Genomic DNA, 17986 nt, shown 5'->3' on the forward strand with positions numbered 1-17986 from the left:
TTTTTACCTTGTTTAATTCTTCCCTTTCTTGTTGTAGTGTTTTGATTTGTTTTTCATAAGCCTTGATTTGCCTAAAAGCATCATCTAGCTCTCTCCTCACAGCGTTGGCTTCCTCAAGTTGCTGTTCCAAGTGACTTGATTCTAAAAAGAGACGACAGTGTTTATGGTAGTATTCATATAAAAACAAATGCTCGAAACCAAGATTTTAAACAACTAAGTTGAAAAAAATAACATATCCTGAATTTGGTATTAGGCTTATAGACACCCCTTTCAGTATGACTATAGCTCGCGACAATTAAGTGCTTGTCAAGTTCACTGAAGAAAGGGTATGGCTAATATCAGTGTGAAAGTGTGTAACACTTGCATGAAAAACGTCTTACATTTCTGTTAGAAAAAGAAGACCATACTTCCAGAAAAGTACCTTCAGAGCCAATTAAAAGCTTCAAACTATCAAAAAAATCAAAAGCAACCAAACGGACAAAACAGACCCATTTTACTCTATGTTTGGTTATCAGCATTCCTGCGCCGACTTTAGTCAAATTATTATTAAGACGGCTGTGCTTCTCATGGCTGCAGCCCAGTTTCACTAGCGGTTATCTGAAGAACAAACTCTGATTTCGTAAAGTAAATACGCGAACGCCTCTGATCTAGGTCAGCTCCTCCATTTTCTAGAAGAAGAAACTGAGGCCAGGAGAGCTGGATATCTGGCCTGAGGTCACACTGCTAAATGGGTCTTGGAGTGGAGACGAGGACTCAGGAAATCCTGCATCGGCCTCTTCTGGAAAAGCGACAATTCTTAACATCACCACTTCAGAAGAGTTATTATGAAACAGAACAGCCTCACTCATTTGAACACACTGCCTGCACAAAATTGGATAAATTGACACAAAATGGTCAGGCATCAGAAGTAGATTGGCAAGCTGAAGAACTGAAGCCCACAAAACCGAGAAATCTACACCCATTCACTGTCAATTTCTGCTCTTTACAAAACCTTCCCACTTGGAGAGTCATCCCCACACAGTAGCAGGAACACCTGCGAGCTTGCCAGAAACGCAGAATCTCGGGCCTCAACCCAGACCTAATGAATCAGATCTGTATTTTAACAAGATCCCCCGGGTCTGGCAAATTCAGGTGTGGGAATAGATGATGCACAGAGTATTGTGTATTGCTAAGTCCAACGCTTTCAATAAATGAAGTCATGCTCATAAGACACTGGTCCTACCGTAAAGAGATTTTGTGTGCAGAGTCCTGTAGCCAAGAAGTCACTTAAATGCGTTAGTGTATCCCATACTAACTGCTGCTGGAGTCCTTCAACAAAACAATTTACTGATATTCAGTGCCCTAAATTTACAGGTTTATTAAGAGCTTATTGATCTGAGGTGTTTTGAGAGTGTAGATGCATTTATGGATACCACGGTTCTCAACGATTTTCAACAACATCTGTGAAGTTGCATGTAACTAGTCTTTGTTCTGTCTCAACAGAATAACTTTAGCAGTCTAATTTAATAAATGTTTTACTTGAAGAACACTGCAACATCACAGGATGTTTAACCTTAAAGATCATGGAATATTTAGTCTTATGTTCAGCAAAGTATATTTTATCATTTTCTCAAGTTTCAGCATTTCCTGCAGGAATTTTTCTGTTTATACTAATTTCCTTGAAACATTTTTAAGTGATACTTTCCTGTTATTTTAAGGTTTTAACATTTTTAAGATGTCAAAAGTTTACTTTTTTTTTTTTAACATTTTTATTTTTGAGACAGAGCATGAACGGGGGAGCGGCAGAGAGAGACGGAGACACAGAATCGGAAGCAGGCTCCAGGCTCTTAGCCATCAGCCCAGAGCCCGACGCGGGGCTCAAACTCAAGGACCGTGAGATCGTGACCTGAGCTGAAGTCGGATGCCTAACCGACTGAGCCACCCAGGCGTCCCTCAAAAGTTTATTTCCAATAATTAGGAGTCAAAATTTAGTATGTGACATGGCTGACTTTTGTCCTTTGAGGGTCTAACTTTGGTCCTGTTCATGGCTATGGTGTGCCAGCCTGAAGCAGTCAGTTGGCACGCATTGTGATCCCGTCTCATTCGCCTACTTTCTTCTACTCTGAAGAGTCTTTCCCCAGCGTGGTGAAGGGTTTTCTGCAAATTACTGAGTCATTCGCTTATCTCTACTGCTTTTTATTAGCAACAAAAATGAAATCAGTGTTCTATATACTGTCTGCATCACATCAAGTTTACAGCAAAACGACTCCATGGGGCGGCTTCGGTGGAGGCCTTCAGTGGTTTATGGTTCCCTTTCAATGTGCGTTAAGTTTTGGGTTTATTTCAGCCATGTCACTTTGGCTGCTTTGCAATGGAGTTGGTAAGTGTATCTGTGAATTACATGTCAGGTTTTCGTGTTTCACACAGAAGGGCTGGAGAAGACAAGCTCACTCGATTATTTATAAAAGCTTCCAATCTGATACACACAGAATTATGCATTCCCCAAAGATAAAAACCCCAACTCAAGAAAAATCCAGAATACACTGAATTTTGGCCGACAACTATCAAATGGCTAAGGCACATGAACATTTACTTTCACTACAACAAATGGTGAATTCAATGAAGACTTTGAAAGAAATCCTCAGTGGGGCGCCTGGGTGGTTTAGTCGGTTGGGCGTCTAACTTCGGCTCAGGCCATGATATCTCGGTTTGTGAGTTCGAGCCCCGCATCAGGCTCTGTGCTGACAGCTCAGAGCCTGGAGCCTGCTCGGGATTCTGTGTCTCCCTCTCTCTCTGCCCCTCCCATGCTCATGCTCTGCCTCTGTCTCTCAATAACAAATAAAAAACGGTAAAAAAAAAATTTTTTTTAAATAAAAAAAAGAAAGAAAGGAATCCTCAGAGACTATCAAAAAATACCTCACGCAACACGATGAGCCATACCATTCTAGGCCAAGTAACTAAAAAGCAGTTTTCGTGAGTAAAGAGCAGAAGCAGACCAGCACAACAGGCTAGCACGCTCCAACCAAATGGTTCCTAGCTCACTGCTGCTAGGACAGCTGGGAAATTCAATCATTCCTATGAGGATTTAATAAGGGACAAAAACACAATAAGGAAATTTTCTTTGCACTGTGTGGCATGGAAGAGAAATATTAAATAGACTCTGTCTTGAAGGAGATAACCAGGTCAGGAAGATAAAGAGTAACACCCCACAAATCATAAATGAAGCAGAAGCACAAATGTAGATCGTGTGGCAGGTTCTATGGGAGCTAGGGGAGGAGGACCGGGGAAGAGGCCACGGCTACCGCGGGACTCGATGTGGAGCACGGACGACCCGCGAGGGGCGAGGACTGTGACCAGGGCGGCGTTAGAAGCACAGTCAAAGCACCTCTCCCTGATCTGTGCAGACACAGTATCACCGCTTCTCCCTTACGCTCTGATTCCTAAAATAACCCAGGACTCTTCTGAGATGGGAGGAGATCTGACTTCCAATCATGACGGGGAAACAGGTTCCCCTATACCTACCCCTCTCCCTCCATTCCCTATCCTTTTCCTTCATTTACATGATGCAGGGCAGTGTGTGTGTGTGTGTGTGTGTGTGTGTGTGTGTGTGTGAGAGAGAGAGAGAGAGAGAGAGAGAGAGAGAGAGAGACAGACAGACAGACAGAGGAAGAGGGGAATAGTTTAGGGTTGGAGAGACAGACAAACCACCCATCTCCAGGCAACAAAAGAAAGGGGGTTACAAAGCACATGAGAGATTACAATAATTATTCAGGAAACAAGAAACCATTCCCGTACCTTCTCAGGGAAAAATATCAAATGAGAGTATGAATTTATACTTTCATCTGCTGAGTGTCCATTAGATGACACAAGGAAACTCTGTCTTACCTTCTTGGGAGTTTGGAGTGTGATAAGGAAAGAAGATTTTAAAAAGAAATTTTAAGTAATTATAACTTTATTAAAATTTTCTAGGAGTCTCAATATATTGGAGAACACTGCCATAGGGAAAGAAAAGATACACAGGCACTGGTGGTGTGTAATTGTCTACACAAAGACCTAGCTTAAGAAGTAGCTAACAGAAGGTGATTTGGGGGCACCGACTCTTGATTTCGGCTCAGGTCGTGATCTCACGGCTTCTGAGATCGAGTCCCAAGTTGGGCTCTGTGCTGACAGTGTAGAGCCTGCTTGGGATTCTCTCTCTCCCTCCCTCCCTGTTTGCCCCTCCCCCGCTCATACATATGGTCTCTCGCTCTCTCTCAAAAAAACACATAAATTAAAAAAAAAAAACAAAGGTAATTTGGACTTTTCTTTAAAGCCAGGACTATAGTCAAGGCTACTCGTAGGGCAGGTTCCTAGAAGAGCCTGTTTTCTATTATCTCTAGCTTTTACATCGAAATGTTTAGGACAGCGTGGGTTTAACTGTGAATGAGACACAGAGGTTATCCCCAGCCTTACCACTCTGCCTCCAGTACCGAGTATAATTTCTGGTACGGAACAATACCTCAATAAGGATGTTTATGGGCTGAACTGAGAAGGACTGTGTTGCAGTGGGAACATAATGGCACAGCCACTGCGGAAAACGGTTCGGCAATTCCTAAAAACACTGAACGTGAATTTCCGTACAAATTCAGGAATTCTACTTCTGGACTTGATATATGTTCCCTCGTGTGCAAGGCGGCACTATTTACAATAAACAAAATGGGGAAGCAACCCAAGTGCGTTGGTGACGAACCTAAAAACAGAAGGGAGTATTTGCATACACGCAGAATGTTGTAGAAGACAGGAAATCCGACACAGGCTACAACATGGGTGAACCGTGAAGACGCTGCTAAGTGAAGTCAGCCAGCCACGGAGGGACAAATACTTTGTGACTGCACTCACGTGAGGCTCCCAGAGCAGTCAAATGCAGAGACGCAGAAAGAACGGCGGGTGCCAGGGGCTGGGTGTGGGAGGACCGGGCAGCTGGTGTTTCACGGGCGGAGAGTTTCCATCTGGGAAGATACTGGGCTGCGGGACGGAGCGTGACAGCCGCACAGCACGTGAATGTGTTATATACCACTGATGTGACACTTAGACACGGTTAAAATGGTCACTTTATGTTATGTACATTTTACCACAATAGGTAAAAAGAGGTTTAAAAATGAACAAATGATGGAAAAAAAAGAACGAGATGGGATGGAATCCTGGGCACACTGAGACCAGCACACGCCCAAGAGCTGCTGGGAAGGAAGAATGCTAAAAACAGGATCTGCCCTTTCTCTTCACCTCGTTTTCACTGGTTCTGCCCCGCCCCTGGGAAAAGCTAAAATGGACGAGTGAAGAGCAGTCCTATAGCCTCTGCATTTAGGGAGTAAGTGGGAGGAAAGTGAAGAAGGAAATCTCCATCAACAGGTCAACGGTAACCAATTTCCCCAGTTAGAGGCCTCCTTCCAGGCACCGCTGACTTGCACGTAAGGGGTGAGTGTGTCGCGAATTGCCAGGAAAGACGTATTAGGAAGACATCTTAGGAAGCGGTCGGACGTTTCCAAGAGCGAAGTTTCACTGATCACTCGTCTACCCATACTGACTTGGGCTTTTTACGTGTCATACACTCTTCCGTGCACTTGGACGTATCAATGAAAGAACCAAGTTCCTATTTTCAAGAAGCTTACTATCTAGCAGTCAGGCGAGGGAAGTAAAGCAATATACAAATAAAAACCTATGTCAGCGGTAACACGTATTCTAGAGGAGCTTAAGTTCACGGTGAGGAATGTTTTTGGCAAACAAGCAAAAATAAATGAATGAAGAAGGAAGGAATGAGGGAAGGAGGAAGGAAGGAAGAGGGAGTGGAGAAAGAAAAGAGAAAACAACAACGAAATAGTGAAAACTCAGAATGTGACCGAGGAGAACTAAGCGCAATTCACTTCGGCGGAAATCTGGAGACGCAGTGACATGCAGGATAACGAAGGGCCTTGGAGACAGAGCTGAGCTGTTTCACTTTCACCCGGGAGCCAGCGGGCATCCACGGAAGACACGTTAGCACGTGTTCAGAAGCTGTAACGTGATCTGATCCACATTTGAAGAGCTTACTCTGGAGACTTCTGCTTCCAGAAAGAAGGATTAGATACATTTCCCCTCTTCTCTGGACATCATACATAAAACAAACATAAGAAAAATGAAATTTGGAGAGAAGAAAAAGGATGACCGATGGGGACAAGGGAACCTGAAACTGTGATGTCAGGAACACTGGACCAACACAGCGGGAAGTTCTCTGGGTTTTCTTTGCGGTTCATTTTTCCCAGACACAGAGACAAAGAAACTGGCGATCCAGAAATGCCAACAGGGGCAGCAAATAAAAGCCCCGACAGAAGCCCACTCTTTCTACCCAAAGGACCAGGAAAGGGGCAAATTAGCAAGACCGAAAACTTTCAGGAAGCAACTGTTCCACTCAAGTTAAACAATAGAAACAACTTCCTCCACAACCACGTCTGTCAGGGAAGGACACGTGAGGAGCCAGACCTCAATCACGTCAGGCTATGATGAAGCACCCAGAAACAGACACACCATGAGGCATGAGGGTACTCAGAGGACTGCTAAAGGGCCACCGGCCGTAACACGCGCGTTTCACATGCAATGTCCGTGGAGACCACATGGGCAACTAGCACTTCCGCACCCCCCAGCGGCAGCGGTGAGGTTGTCCACCGTCCCCGCGCTGGGCTGGTGTCGGAGAAGGAAGAACGTCCGCCACTGCCTGGCGGTACGAGGGCGATGCCCACCACCGAGTTGCTGGAAACCCAACCTCCTCCGGGAATAACGAGGGGCCCTTCTCTGGGTGTCGCGGGAGGCCAAGCAGGGAAAGTGAACCTCCACCTCAACCTGGCAAGCCACCGCTGCTGGAGTGGTATCGGGAAAAGCTGGCGAAAATGGAAAAGTGCAAATAAGATCCAGAGTCACTAACTGAAAATCAGTCATCCTATCGGGAACTAGGAAAATCTCGACTTGAATGAGAAAAGGAAATCGACAGATGCAGACGATGAAATAATAGAGATGTTAGAAATATCTGGCAAGACACTAAACCAGCTATGATAAAAATGCTCCACCGAGCAATTACGGACATATCTGAAATAAATGAACGAACAGAAGACTCAAGCGAAGATACAGCAAGTCTCAGCAAAGAAACAAGTTTACAAAAAACAAAATGGAAAATTTAGAAATAAATGTAAAAAAAATCTGGATTGTTGGGTTCCACAGAGGAACCCATCAGAGGATTCTTTCCATCACAGGAAAGAATCAGTGAAATGGAAGATAAAGCAGTAGAAATTGACCAATCTAAGTAGTGGGGGGAAAAAACAGAATGAAAACAAAAATGAACAGAGACCCAACGATTTGTGGATCGATAACAAAAGATGTAACATCTAAGTCATCAGTAGGCAGGTCTGTAAAAGTACTCAAAGTAATTAAGTGGAAAAACGTGGAAAGACACATTTATGTGTCTTTATTACAGAAGAGGAACAAATCCCAAACAGAATAAACCCCAAGAAAACCATGCCAAAACACACCATTAAACATCAGAGAACTATAAAAGAAGAAAAACCTTGCAAGCAGCCAGAAAAAAACAACACCCTAGATAAAGGGGGGAAAAACCCTCAGAATGACTGTGATTTTCTCCTCATAAACCACAGAGTCCTAAGGAAAGTGGTACAATATTTTTCAGATGCTTAAACAAAAAACTATCAACCCAGAATCCTATGTTCTATAAAAATATTCTTTAGTCATAAAGAGAAAACTAAGACATTCTCAGATGAATAGAAACTAAGAGAATTTGCTGATAGCAGGGTTGTCTTTAAAAAAAAATGGCTGGGGCGCCTGGGTGGCGCAGTCGGTTAAGCGTCCGACTTCAGCCAGGTCACGATCTCGCGGTCCGTGAGTTCGAGCCCCGCGTCAGGCTCAGGGCTGATGGCTCGGAGCCTGGAGCCTGTTTCCGATTCTGTGTCTCCCTCTCTCTCTGCCCCTCCCCCATTCATGCTCTGTCTCTCTGTGTCCCAAAAATAAATAAACGTTGAAAAAAAAATTTTTTTTTTAAAAATGGCTAAAGGAAGGGGCAACCCGGGTGGCTCAGTCAGTTAAGCGTCTTGACTTTGGCTCAGGTTATGATCTCACAGTTTATGAGTTCAAGCCCTGCGTCAGGCCCTGTGCTGACAGCTCAGAGCCTGGAGCCTGATTGGGATTCTGTGTCTCCCCCTCTCTCTTTGCCCTTTCCCTACTCGCACACACACTCTCCCTCAAAAATAAACAAACATTAAAAAAAATTTTTTTAAATGGCTAAAGGAAATCCTCTAAACAGAAAATAAGAGAACAAGGAGCTCATCAATATCAAAAAGGAATACAGAGCATGGTATATAAGAATTGGGTAAATTGGGTCACCTGGGTGGCTCAGTCAGTTAAGGGTCCGACTTCAGTTCACAGTTTATGAGTTCAAGCCATGCATCAGGCTCTGTGCTGTGAGCACAGAGTCTGCTTCAGATCCTCTGCCCATCCTCCACTTGTGTGTGTGTGTGCACGCTCTCTCTCAAAAATAAGCATTTAAATAAATAAATAAATAGATAGATAGATAAATATTTTAAAATATGGGTAAATCCATAAGGATTTTCTTCTCCTCCTAAGCTTTCTAAATTATATTGCACAACTATAATTGCTATCAACATACAACAGACTGTTATAACTAAAATACTTTATGTCAGCCTCATACTAAGCATAAAGCAAAAAGCTACAGTAGGAGGGGCGCCTGGGTGGCGCAGTCGGTTAAGCGTCCGACTTCAGCCAGGTCACGATCTCGCGGTCCGGGAGTTCGAGCCCCGCGTCGGGCTCTGGGCTGATGGCTCGGAGCCTGGAGCCTGTTTCCGATTCTGTGTCTCCCTCTCCCTCTGCCCCTCCCCCGTTCATGCTCTGTCTCTCTCTGTCCCAAAAATAAATAAACGTTGAAAAAAAAAAATTAAAAAAAAAAAAAAAAAAGCTACAGTAGGAATACAAAAGATAAAGAAAAGGGAATCAGAGTTTAACGCTATAGAAAATGATTAACTTATAAATGAAGTCAGTTAAGAGAGGAACTTAAACAAAGGAACTACAAAACACTCAGAAAACAATAAGATGACATTAGCAAATCCCAATCTTTTATTACTTTAAATATAAATGGATTAAATTCTCCAACAACAAGACCTAGAGTGGTTGGATGAATTAAACCAAGACCCAATTATATGCTGTCTATAAAAGCCTCACTTCAGCTTTAAGGAGACACAAAGGCTCAAAATGAAGGGATGGAACAAGGTATTTCATCCAAGTGGAAACCAAAAGAAAACAAGGGTAGCTATAGTTAGACAAAACAGATGTTAAGTCAAAAATAGTAACAAGTGACAAGCTACCATATGACAATAAAAAGGTCAATTTATCAAGAAGGTATGACAATTATAAATACATATGCACCTAACACTGTAGCATCTAAATATACTGAGCAGATACACCAGATCTGAAGGGATAAATAAACAATACGATAAAGTAGGGGACTTCAATACCCTACTTCCAACACTGGATACATCATCTAGACAGAAAACCTATAAGGAAATGTGAATTATATGTGAAAGGAATGTGAATTATACTTTAGAACAAGTGGATCTAACAGACATACATAGAACATTCCCTCCAATAGCAGCAGAATATACATTCTTCCCAAACACACATGGAACATTCTCCAGGATAAATAGATTAAAAAACAAGCGAGGTTACAAAACAAGTCTTATTTAATTTTTTGAAAGAAAATGTTAATGTTTACTTATTTTTGAGAGACCGAGCGAGCAAGTGCAGGGAACGGGCATAGAGAGAGAGGGAGACATGAATCTGAAGTAGGCTCCAGGATCTGAGCTGTCAGCACAGAGCCCAATGTGGGGCTCAACCCCACAAACTGTGGAATCATGACCTGAGCCGAAGTTGGACACTTAACTGCCTGAGCCATGTGGGCACCTCACAAAACAAGTCTTAAGAAATTTAGCAAACGATACCAAGGATCTTTTCCAAGCACAAAAGTATGACATTAGAAATCAATAAAGGACAAAACTTGAAAATTCATAAAAATGTGGAAATTGAACAACACACTCCCGAATAACCAATGGATCACAAAAAGAAATTAAAAAGGAAATTAAAAAGATATCTTGTAACTGACAAAAATGGAAACACTATATGCCATATGAAATATGGCAAATGCAGTTCTAAGAAGGAAGTTCATGGCAATAAACACCTCTACATTAAAAAAATGAAAGACCTCAAACCCCTAAATCTAAAGTTAGCAGAAGAAAGGAATTAACAAAGATCAGAGAAACAATAAATGAAACAAACATCAGGAAAACAAAGAAAAGATCAATGTAACTAAGAGATTGTTTTTGGACAGTCAAAATGGCAAAACTTTAGCTAGACTTAAAAAAAAAAACCGACAACTCATATAAATAAAATCAGAAAGAGGAAACATTTCAATGGACAGCACATACAAAGATCATAAGAGACTACTATGAACAATTACATGCCAGCAAACTGGATAACCTAGAAAAACGGATAGATTTATAGAAACATAAAACCAAACAAAACTGAATTGTGAATAAATTAAAAAATCTAAACAGACCAATAATGCTAAAGATACCGAATTAATAATCAAAAACCTCCAAACAAAGAAAAACCCAGGACCTGGTGGTTTTACAGGTGAATTCTAACAAACCTTGTAAAAAGAATTAACACCAATCCTTCTTGAACTCTTCCAAAAAATGAAAGAGGAGGGAATACGTTCAAACTCATTTTATGAGGCCAGCACTACACTGATACCACAGCCAAAGAGCGCCAAAAGCAAAAATCAACAAGTGGGACAACATTGAACTTACTTCTGGAGAGCAAAGGAAACCATCCGCAACATAAAAAGGCAACCTAATGGATGGGAGAAAATACCTGCAAATCACATATCTGAGAAGGGGTTAATACAGAAAATATATTTTAGAAACTTGTAAAACTCAATGGGAAACAAACAATCTGATTAAAAAATGAGCAGAAGATCTGAATAGACTTTTTCTTTTTTTTTTCCCCTAAAAAAGACATAAAGATGGCCAACAGGTACATGAAAAGGTGCTCAACGTCATAAATTATCGGGTCAATGCCAATCAAAACCATGATGAGGTATCACCTCGCACCTGTTGGAATGGCTGCTGTCCAAAGACAAGATATAACAAGTGTTGTTATAAACAAGTGTCATCAACAAGCGTTGCAGATAAAAAGGAATATTTGTGCACTGTTAGTGGAAACGTAAATCGGTACAGCCACTTTGGAAAACATGGAGGCTCTTCAAAAAATTGCAAATAGGGGCACCTGGGTGGCTCGGTCGATTAAGCGCCCGACTTCAGTTCAGGTCACGGTCTCATGGTCACAGCCCCGCGTTGGGCTCTGTGCTGCCAGCTCGGAGCCTGGAGCCTGCTTCCGATGCTGTGTCTCCCTCTCTCTCTCTGCCCCTCCCCTGGTTGCAGTCTGTCTCTGTCTCTCTCAAAAATAAATAAATTAATTAATTAAAAATAGAACTACTGGAGGATCTAGCAATTCCACTTCTGATTATTTATCCAAAGAAAACAAAAACACTGAACTGAAAAGATATGCATTCCATGTTCACTGCAGCATCATCCACAAGCATCAAGACACGGAAGAACTTAAATGTCCGATGATGGATATGTGGATAAATAAAACGTGGGGTGTATGCACAATGGAATACCACTGAGCCATTAAAATAAGCACTATCTTGCCATTGGCAACAAAGTGGATGGACCTGGAGGGAATTATGCTAAACAAAGGCAGTCAGAGAAAGACAAATACTGCATGATCGCACTCCATGTGTGGAATCTAAAATAACCGAAAAAGTGAACTCAGAGAACAAACTGGTGGTTCCAAGAGGCAGGGGTGCAAGGGCATGTTAAAGGAGTGAAGGTGATCACAGGTACAAATTTCTAGTTACATAATGCCTAAGTCCCGGGGAGGCGATGCACAGCATGAGGACTACAGCCAATAATTCTGTACCACATACTGAAAAGTCGTTGAGAGAGTAGCTCTTAAAATTTCTAAGCACAAGAAAAAAAAATCTGTAACTACGTGTGCTGATGGTAACTGGACTTCCTGTGGTGGTCATTTCACAACATATACAAATACTGAACCATTATGTGCACACCTAAAACTAATTAATATAATGTTGTATGTCAACTATATCTCAAAAAGGAAACAGAAAAATAAAAGAATGAAAACAAAAACAAAGGCAGTACAAAAAACAAAAAAAAGAAAGAAAAAAAAGAAAGGCAGAAAACCAAAGACCAATATTCTTCATGTATACGAATGCCAAAATCCTTAACAAAATACTAGGAATAAAATTCAGTAACACATAAAAATAATTATACACCATGACCAGTGATGTATATATTCCAGGGATGTAAGTTTGGTCCAATACTTCAAAATCAACCAATCTAATCCACCATATTTATAGGCTAACAAAAGGGGGAAAAAATCACATGTTCATATCGATAAATGCAGAAAAAATACTTGACAAATTTCGACAACTATCTGTGATAAAAACTCTCAGAAATACAGAAATAGATGTGTACTTCTGACTTGGTAAAGAGCACCTATAAAAAATGTGTAGCTAATATTACGCTTGAGGGCAAAACACTGAAGGCTTCCCCCTAAGACTGGGAAGAAAGCCAGGATGTATATTCTCATCACTCTTCTCCAACACAGCGCTGGGGATTCTAGCCAGTAGAGCAAAAAGAAATGAAAAGCACACAGATCAAAGAGGCAAAAACACAACCATCCTATTTGCAGATGCATGATGATTAGCACAGAAAAATCCTAAGGATTCAATCAATTAAAAAGGAATCAATTAGGGGCGCCTGGGTGGCTCAGTCGGTTGGGCGTCCGACTTTGGCTCAGGTCATGATCTCACGGTTCTTGAGTTCGAGCCCTGCATCAGGCTCTGTGCTGACAGCTCGGAGACTGCTTCAGATTCTGTGTCTCCCTCTCTCTCTGCCCCTCCCCTGTTCATGCTCTCTGTCTCAAAAATAAATAAAACATTAAAAAAAATTTTTTTTTAGGAAATCAATTAAAAAAAAAAAAAAAACACCCTCTGAGAGCTAATAAAATGGGCTTATGAGTAACTCATCTCAATCTATATTACCTGTCTGAAGATAAATCCCTAACCATCCCAGCTGGTCACTTTTTTCAGTGTCAAATAACTAACACATTCAGTGCTCTTTGATGTTTTATTGTTGATAGCAAAGCAAAGCAAATGATTCTGCGTATCATATTTCCAAACACCTTAACTGTAGAAAATAAAGCTACAGAAATTTGATAAAGAGATATCTCTTAGGAAGAGAGCCACTTAAAAAAAATAAACAGCATAAATTACGGTCAAATTTAAGAGCTCCATGTGTATTTAATATAAGCAAAGTAGTAACATGGCATTTAAACAGTCCTTTTTAGGGGTGCCTGGGGGGGCTCAGGCGGTTAAGCATCCGACTTCAGCTCAGATCATGATCTCACGGTTCGTGGGTTCGAGCCCTGCATCGGGCTCTGTGTCTCCCTCTCTCTCTGCCCTTCCCCCACTCACGTGCTCGCTTGATCTCTCTCCTCCCCCTTCAAATAAACATTAAAAAAAATTTTTAAATAGTTATTTTCATAAAAGATCCTATCTCAGATTCTTCTTCTCCTTCACTTACTTTGGTCTTAAAACGGCCTTTCTGGAGAGGCCTGACTATCCTGGCTAAGCCAGTACCTTCTCTCTCTCCTTATGCTGAGACCAGGTGCCATACCTCTAAACCCTGCAAAAGGCTCCCATTACACTGACAGAAAAAAAAAAAAAAAACAACCTTGTAACAGTGAGACTGTACTGATGAGGGCACAAGCCCTACCCAACCCTCTGTTCTCCACCCCGTCTCCATCATCCTCCCTGCTAGCTCATCCTGCTCCAGCCACGCCGTCCGAACTCCTGAGGCGTATTCTGACTTCGGGGCCTTTGCACCGGCTGGTCCTTCTGCGTGGAACGTGTGCTTCCCATTTAACTGCACACTAGCCCCTTACCTGCTTCAAGTTGTTGCTCACCTGTCAACTTCTCGGTGAGGCTTACCCCCAGGCCAGCCTGCATAAGATGACACAACTCCCCATCCTGGATTTCTGACCCCTTCTCCGTATTCTTCTGCTCTAAGTACTCACCACCTTCTAACATAGTGTGTCATTTACAGAGTTACACAGTTACTGTCTTATGTCTGTTCGGTGCCTTCCAGTCCCGCAAGAACAGAGTTCTGCCACTGTCATCGTCATCGTGCTTAGAACTGCATCCCAAGAGCCTCAAACCACACCTGCTCCCCAGCAGGTGCTCAATCAGTATTTGCTGAACGAACAGACTCAATGCACGAATGGACGGAACGGACATATCGACACTTGTCTGAATTAATTTACTTAAATCTCGTCAATGTGCCGAAAGGAACTGTTACAGAGAAAATAAAAGTTCATGTCTTGCTGTCCGCATACATGCAGTTTCCTTGTCTACACTGTCGTTCTTCCTGACTCCCGACCCTCCCTCCCTTGTTCGTGTATATGCTCAGCCAGACAAGTTCCAGCTAAACCTCCCAAACTAATACATCTTCTCAAAGCACCATCTTTGTTGGCGTGAACCTTGGTGAGGCGCCCCTCCTGATCCTCCCCAGGGACCTATGCTCATGTTTCTCATATACTGCAGAAACTATTTTTTCCCATACCGAAATGTGAGTTCCTTGACAGCAGAAACCATTCTGATTTGCTCTCCCCTTCCTGGTGCAGAGCTCACATTACATAACATGAGACAGGCACTCATGTGTCTCATAACATGAGACAGGCACTCAGTATATATTTTGTGTGTAAACAGCATTTTTTTTTTTAAACCTACTACTCTGAATGAAAAGTGAATCACAGAAGTTTACCTCTTACTTGTTTCCTTAGTTTTTCAATTTCCTCTTTTAAGGTTTTGATCTCTAAATCTTTGCTTGCCGTGAGTGGACCGTCAGCAGTTGAATACTGCAGCGCTTGAACAGTCTGTGTTGACTCTTTAAAAACAAAAAAGAAGAAAGGATAAAATGAGAAATATGGCCACACTAAAAATTTTTTTAACTAACAGCAATATATTTCTTTTTTTTAATGTTAATTTATTTATGCTGAGACCAAGCGAGCAGGGGAGGGGCAGAGAGAGAGGGAGACAGAATCCCAAGGAGGCTCTGCACTGTCAGCACAGAGCTCAACACGGGGTTCGAACTCATGAACCGTGAGATCATGACCTGAGCCGAAATGAAGAGTCAGATGCCTAACCAACTGAGCCACCCAGGCGCCCCAATATATTTCTTTCTAGAGAAATCCATATATAATTCTACTGATCCAAACATCTACTCAAAAAGCATGCAAACACATCACAATTAAATCCCAAAACTCCAACACATGTGTCTTTAAAAGTATAACAGACAAAGGAAAGGACTGCCTTCTACCAAACACAGCAGGTGCACTTCACCAGCGACTCAACCCATTCAGGTCCCTTTCATTCTGGCAAGAAGGGTCATCATGTGGTAACCCAAAAACTTCCTGGGTCAGATGATGCATTAAAAACAGTCTGGTGGGGGCGCCTGGGTGGCGCAGTCGGTTAAGCGTCCGACTTCAGCCAGGTCACGATCTCGCGGTCCGTGAGTTCGAGCCCCGCGTCGGGCTCTGGGCTGATGGCTCAGAGCCTGGAGCCTGTTTCCGACTCTGTGTCTCCCTCTCTCTCTGCCCCTCCCCCGTTCATGCTCTGTCTCTCTCTGTCCCAAAAATAAATAAACGTTGAAAAAAAAAATTGGGGCGTCTGGGTGGCGCAGTCGGTTAAGCGTCCGACTTCAGCCAGGTCACGATCTCGCGGTCCGGGAGTTCGAGCCCCGCGTCAGGCTCTGGGCTGATGGCTCAGAGCCTGGAGCCTGTTTCTGATTCTGTGTCTCCCTCTTTCTCTGCCCCTCCCCCGTTCATGCTCTGTCTCTCTCTGTCCCCAAAATAAATAAACGGTGAAAAAAAAAAATTAAAAAAACAAAACAAAAACAGTCTGGTGTGTGAAGGGAGGTTTAGAGATGTTAACACCAGTTGACCTTGAAAAATGCAGGGGGTTTGGGGCACTGATCCTCCCCCATGCAGTTGAGAATCTGTGTATGACTTTTTTTTTGAAATTTTTAAAATGTTTATTTATTTTTGAGAGAGAGAGAGAGAGAGAGATAGAGCATGAGCAGGGAGAGGCAGAGAGAGAGGGAGACAAAGAATCCGAAGCAGGCTCCAGGCTCTGAGCTGCCGGCACAGAGCCTGACGCGGGGTTCGAACCCACGGACTGTGAGATCGTGGGACCAGAGCCAAAGTCCGACGCTTAACTGACTGAGCCACCCAGGCGCCCCGAAAATCTGTGTATGAGCTTTGACTCCCCGAAAACTTAACTACTAATAGCCTCCTGATGATCAGAAGCCTAACCAATAACATAAACTGCCGATTGACACAGCTTTTGTAATCTATGTGCGTTATACACTGTATTCTTACGATAACGTAAGCCAGAGAAACGAAAATGTTACTGAGAAAATCATGAGGAAGAGAAAACACATTTACAGTATGATACCGTATTTATCAAAAAGGAAGTAAGTGCACAGGACCACGCAGTTCAAAGCTGCACCGTTTCAAGGGTCGAGTGTATATAATGTACAGAAATGCCAGCCTCCAGATTTTATGTATGACTCTGGCTCATCAATTTAGCTAAAACAGATTACTTTATCTTGCGGTTCTACTCAGAAGATGCAAAGTATTAAAGAAATGTTAACTCTACTGAAGTGTTTTTCCAGATATTAGCAGAAGATCTGGAAAAAACGCAAACTTTAAAGAATGTTACGTCAGAAACAAAACCGCCCTGTGCTACAACAGTTGCAGCACTATTTTATGGAGGGTTGGCCATAGTAAGTCTCCACCTTCACCGTAATCGTCTGTCACTACAAATCATGACTGATTGCTTTATACCAGTTACGTTATTTTATACTGCTTTATGTGACTTACATTATTTCTATGGCATATTATTACTTATATATATTACTTATATTTTACACACACACACACACACACACACAAGCTCCAAAACATTGCGGCCTTCAAAGGAGGGGGGGTTTCTAATTAATTTTCACCATCTGTACAGAGAATAGTATCATCATCTTTCTATGCACGGTGGCCGATAAATACTTGTTAACTTGAACTAAAGGTGTAAGATATACCTATCGCGCATCCGACCGTGATCTTCTGCATCCAATAAGTACATCTTATACGTTTATTTCTGGGTTCAAAACATGGTAAATATTGGTATATTTGGTATTTCTTATTTTTAAAGAAACATCCCTTGTTTGTTTTAAGAAGACACCGAAGTTGGGAGTAGGAGAAGGGAGATCTAAAAATAGCCCTGGGGTACTTGTAACAGCTACTTTTCTCCCTAGACTCCACTTCCGGTCTGCTAAAACGCCCATTACCTGTCTGCTGGGGTTATTAGCCATTCTTATTCTCTCTCTGAATAACAATTTCGCACATTGTTCACTGCGCCTCTTACCATTACGACCCTTTTCATTACTCCTAGTAAACTCTCACATCAAAATAGACAATGCACCCAACACTCTGGCTTTCTGGCACCCAAACCCCCAAGGCAGACACTGTTGGGGCTTTTTACCCAGAAGCGATTCCCCTCTCACTGCTTGTGAACCACGTTCCGGCATCAGGCTCCAAGGCAGACCAGCCAAAGATAGAAGACGCTTCGAATCAATCATGGTAGTCTCACGCTACGTGCCGAGTACCGGTTAAGAATTGGGTACGTGACCTAGTTAGAACTCCCAGTGCCTTGAGAAGAAGTCCCCTAGGGGCTTCCTGGAAGAGTTTTAATCTCCTGTGGAGTAAGAGATGGATGAAAGGA

The 17986-nt window shown here is 42.4% G+C and overlaps 1 protein-coding gene across 6 annotated transcripts in view; it reads right to left on the reverse strand.

Moving 5' to 3' along the window:
• Positions 1-17986, reverse strand: part of CDC42BPA (CDC42 binding protein kinase alpha) — a 323204-nt gene that overhangs the window by 129317 nt on the left and 175901 nt on the right. For all 6 annotated transcript variants that reach the window (XM_047839756.1, XM_047839754.1, XM_047839753.1 and 3 more), the window contains exons 11-12: positions 14973-15095; positions 8-141 (exon numbers count right to left, since the gene is read on the reverse strand). In XM_047839756.1, coding sequence (XP_047695712.1) covers positions 8-141; positions 14973-15095 — 257 coding nt within the window. The remainder of the gene's footprint in view (positions 1-7; positions 142-14972; positions 15096-17986) is intronic.

This window comes from Prionailurus viverrinus, chromosome F1, assembly GCF_022837055.1.
Source record: "Prionailurus viverrinus isolate Anna chromosome F1, UM_Priviv_1.0, whole genome shotgun sequence".
NCBI classification, from domain to species: Eukaryota; Metazoa; Chordata; class Mammalia; order Carnivora; family Felidae; genus Prionailurus; species Prionailurus viverrinus.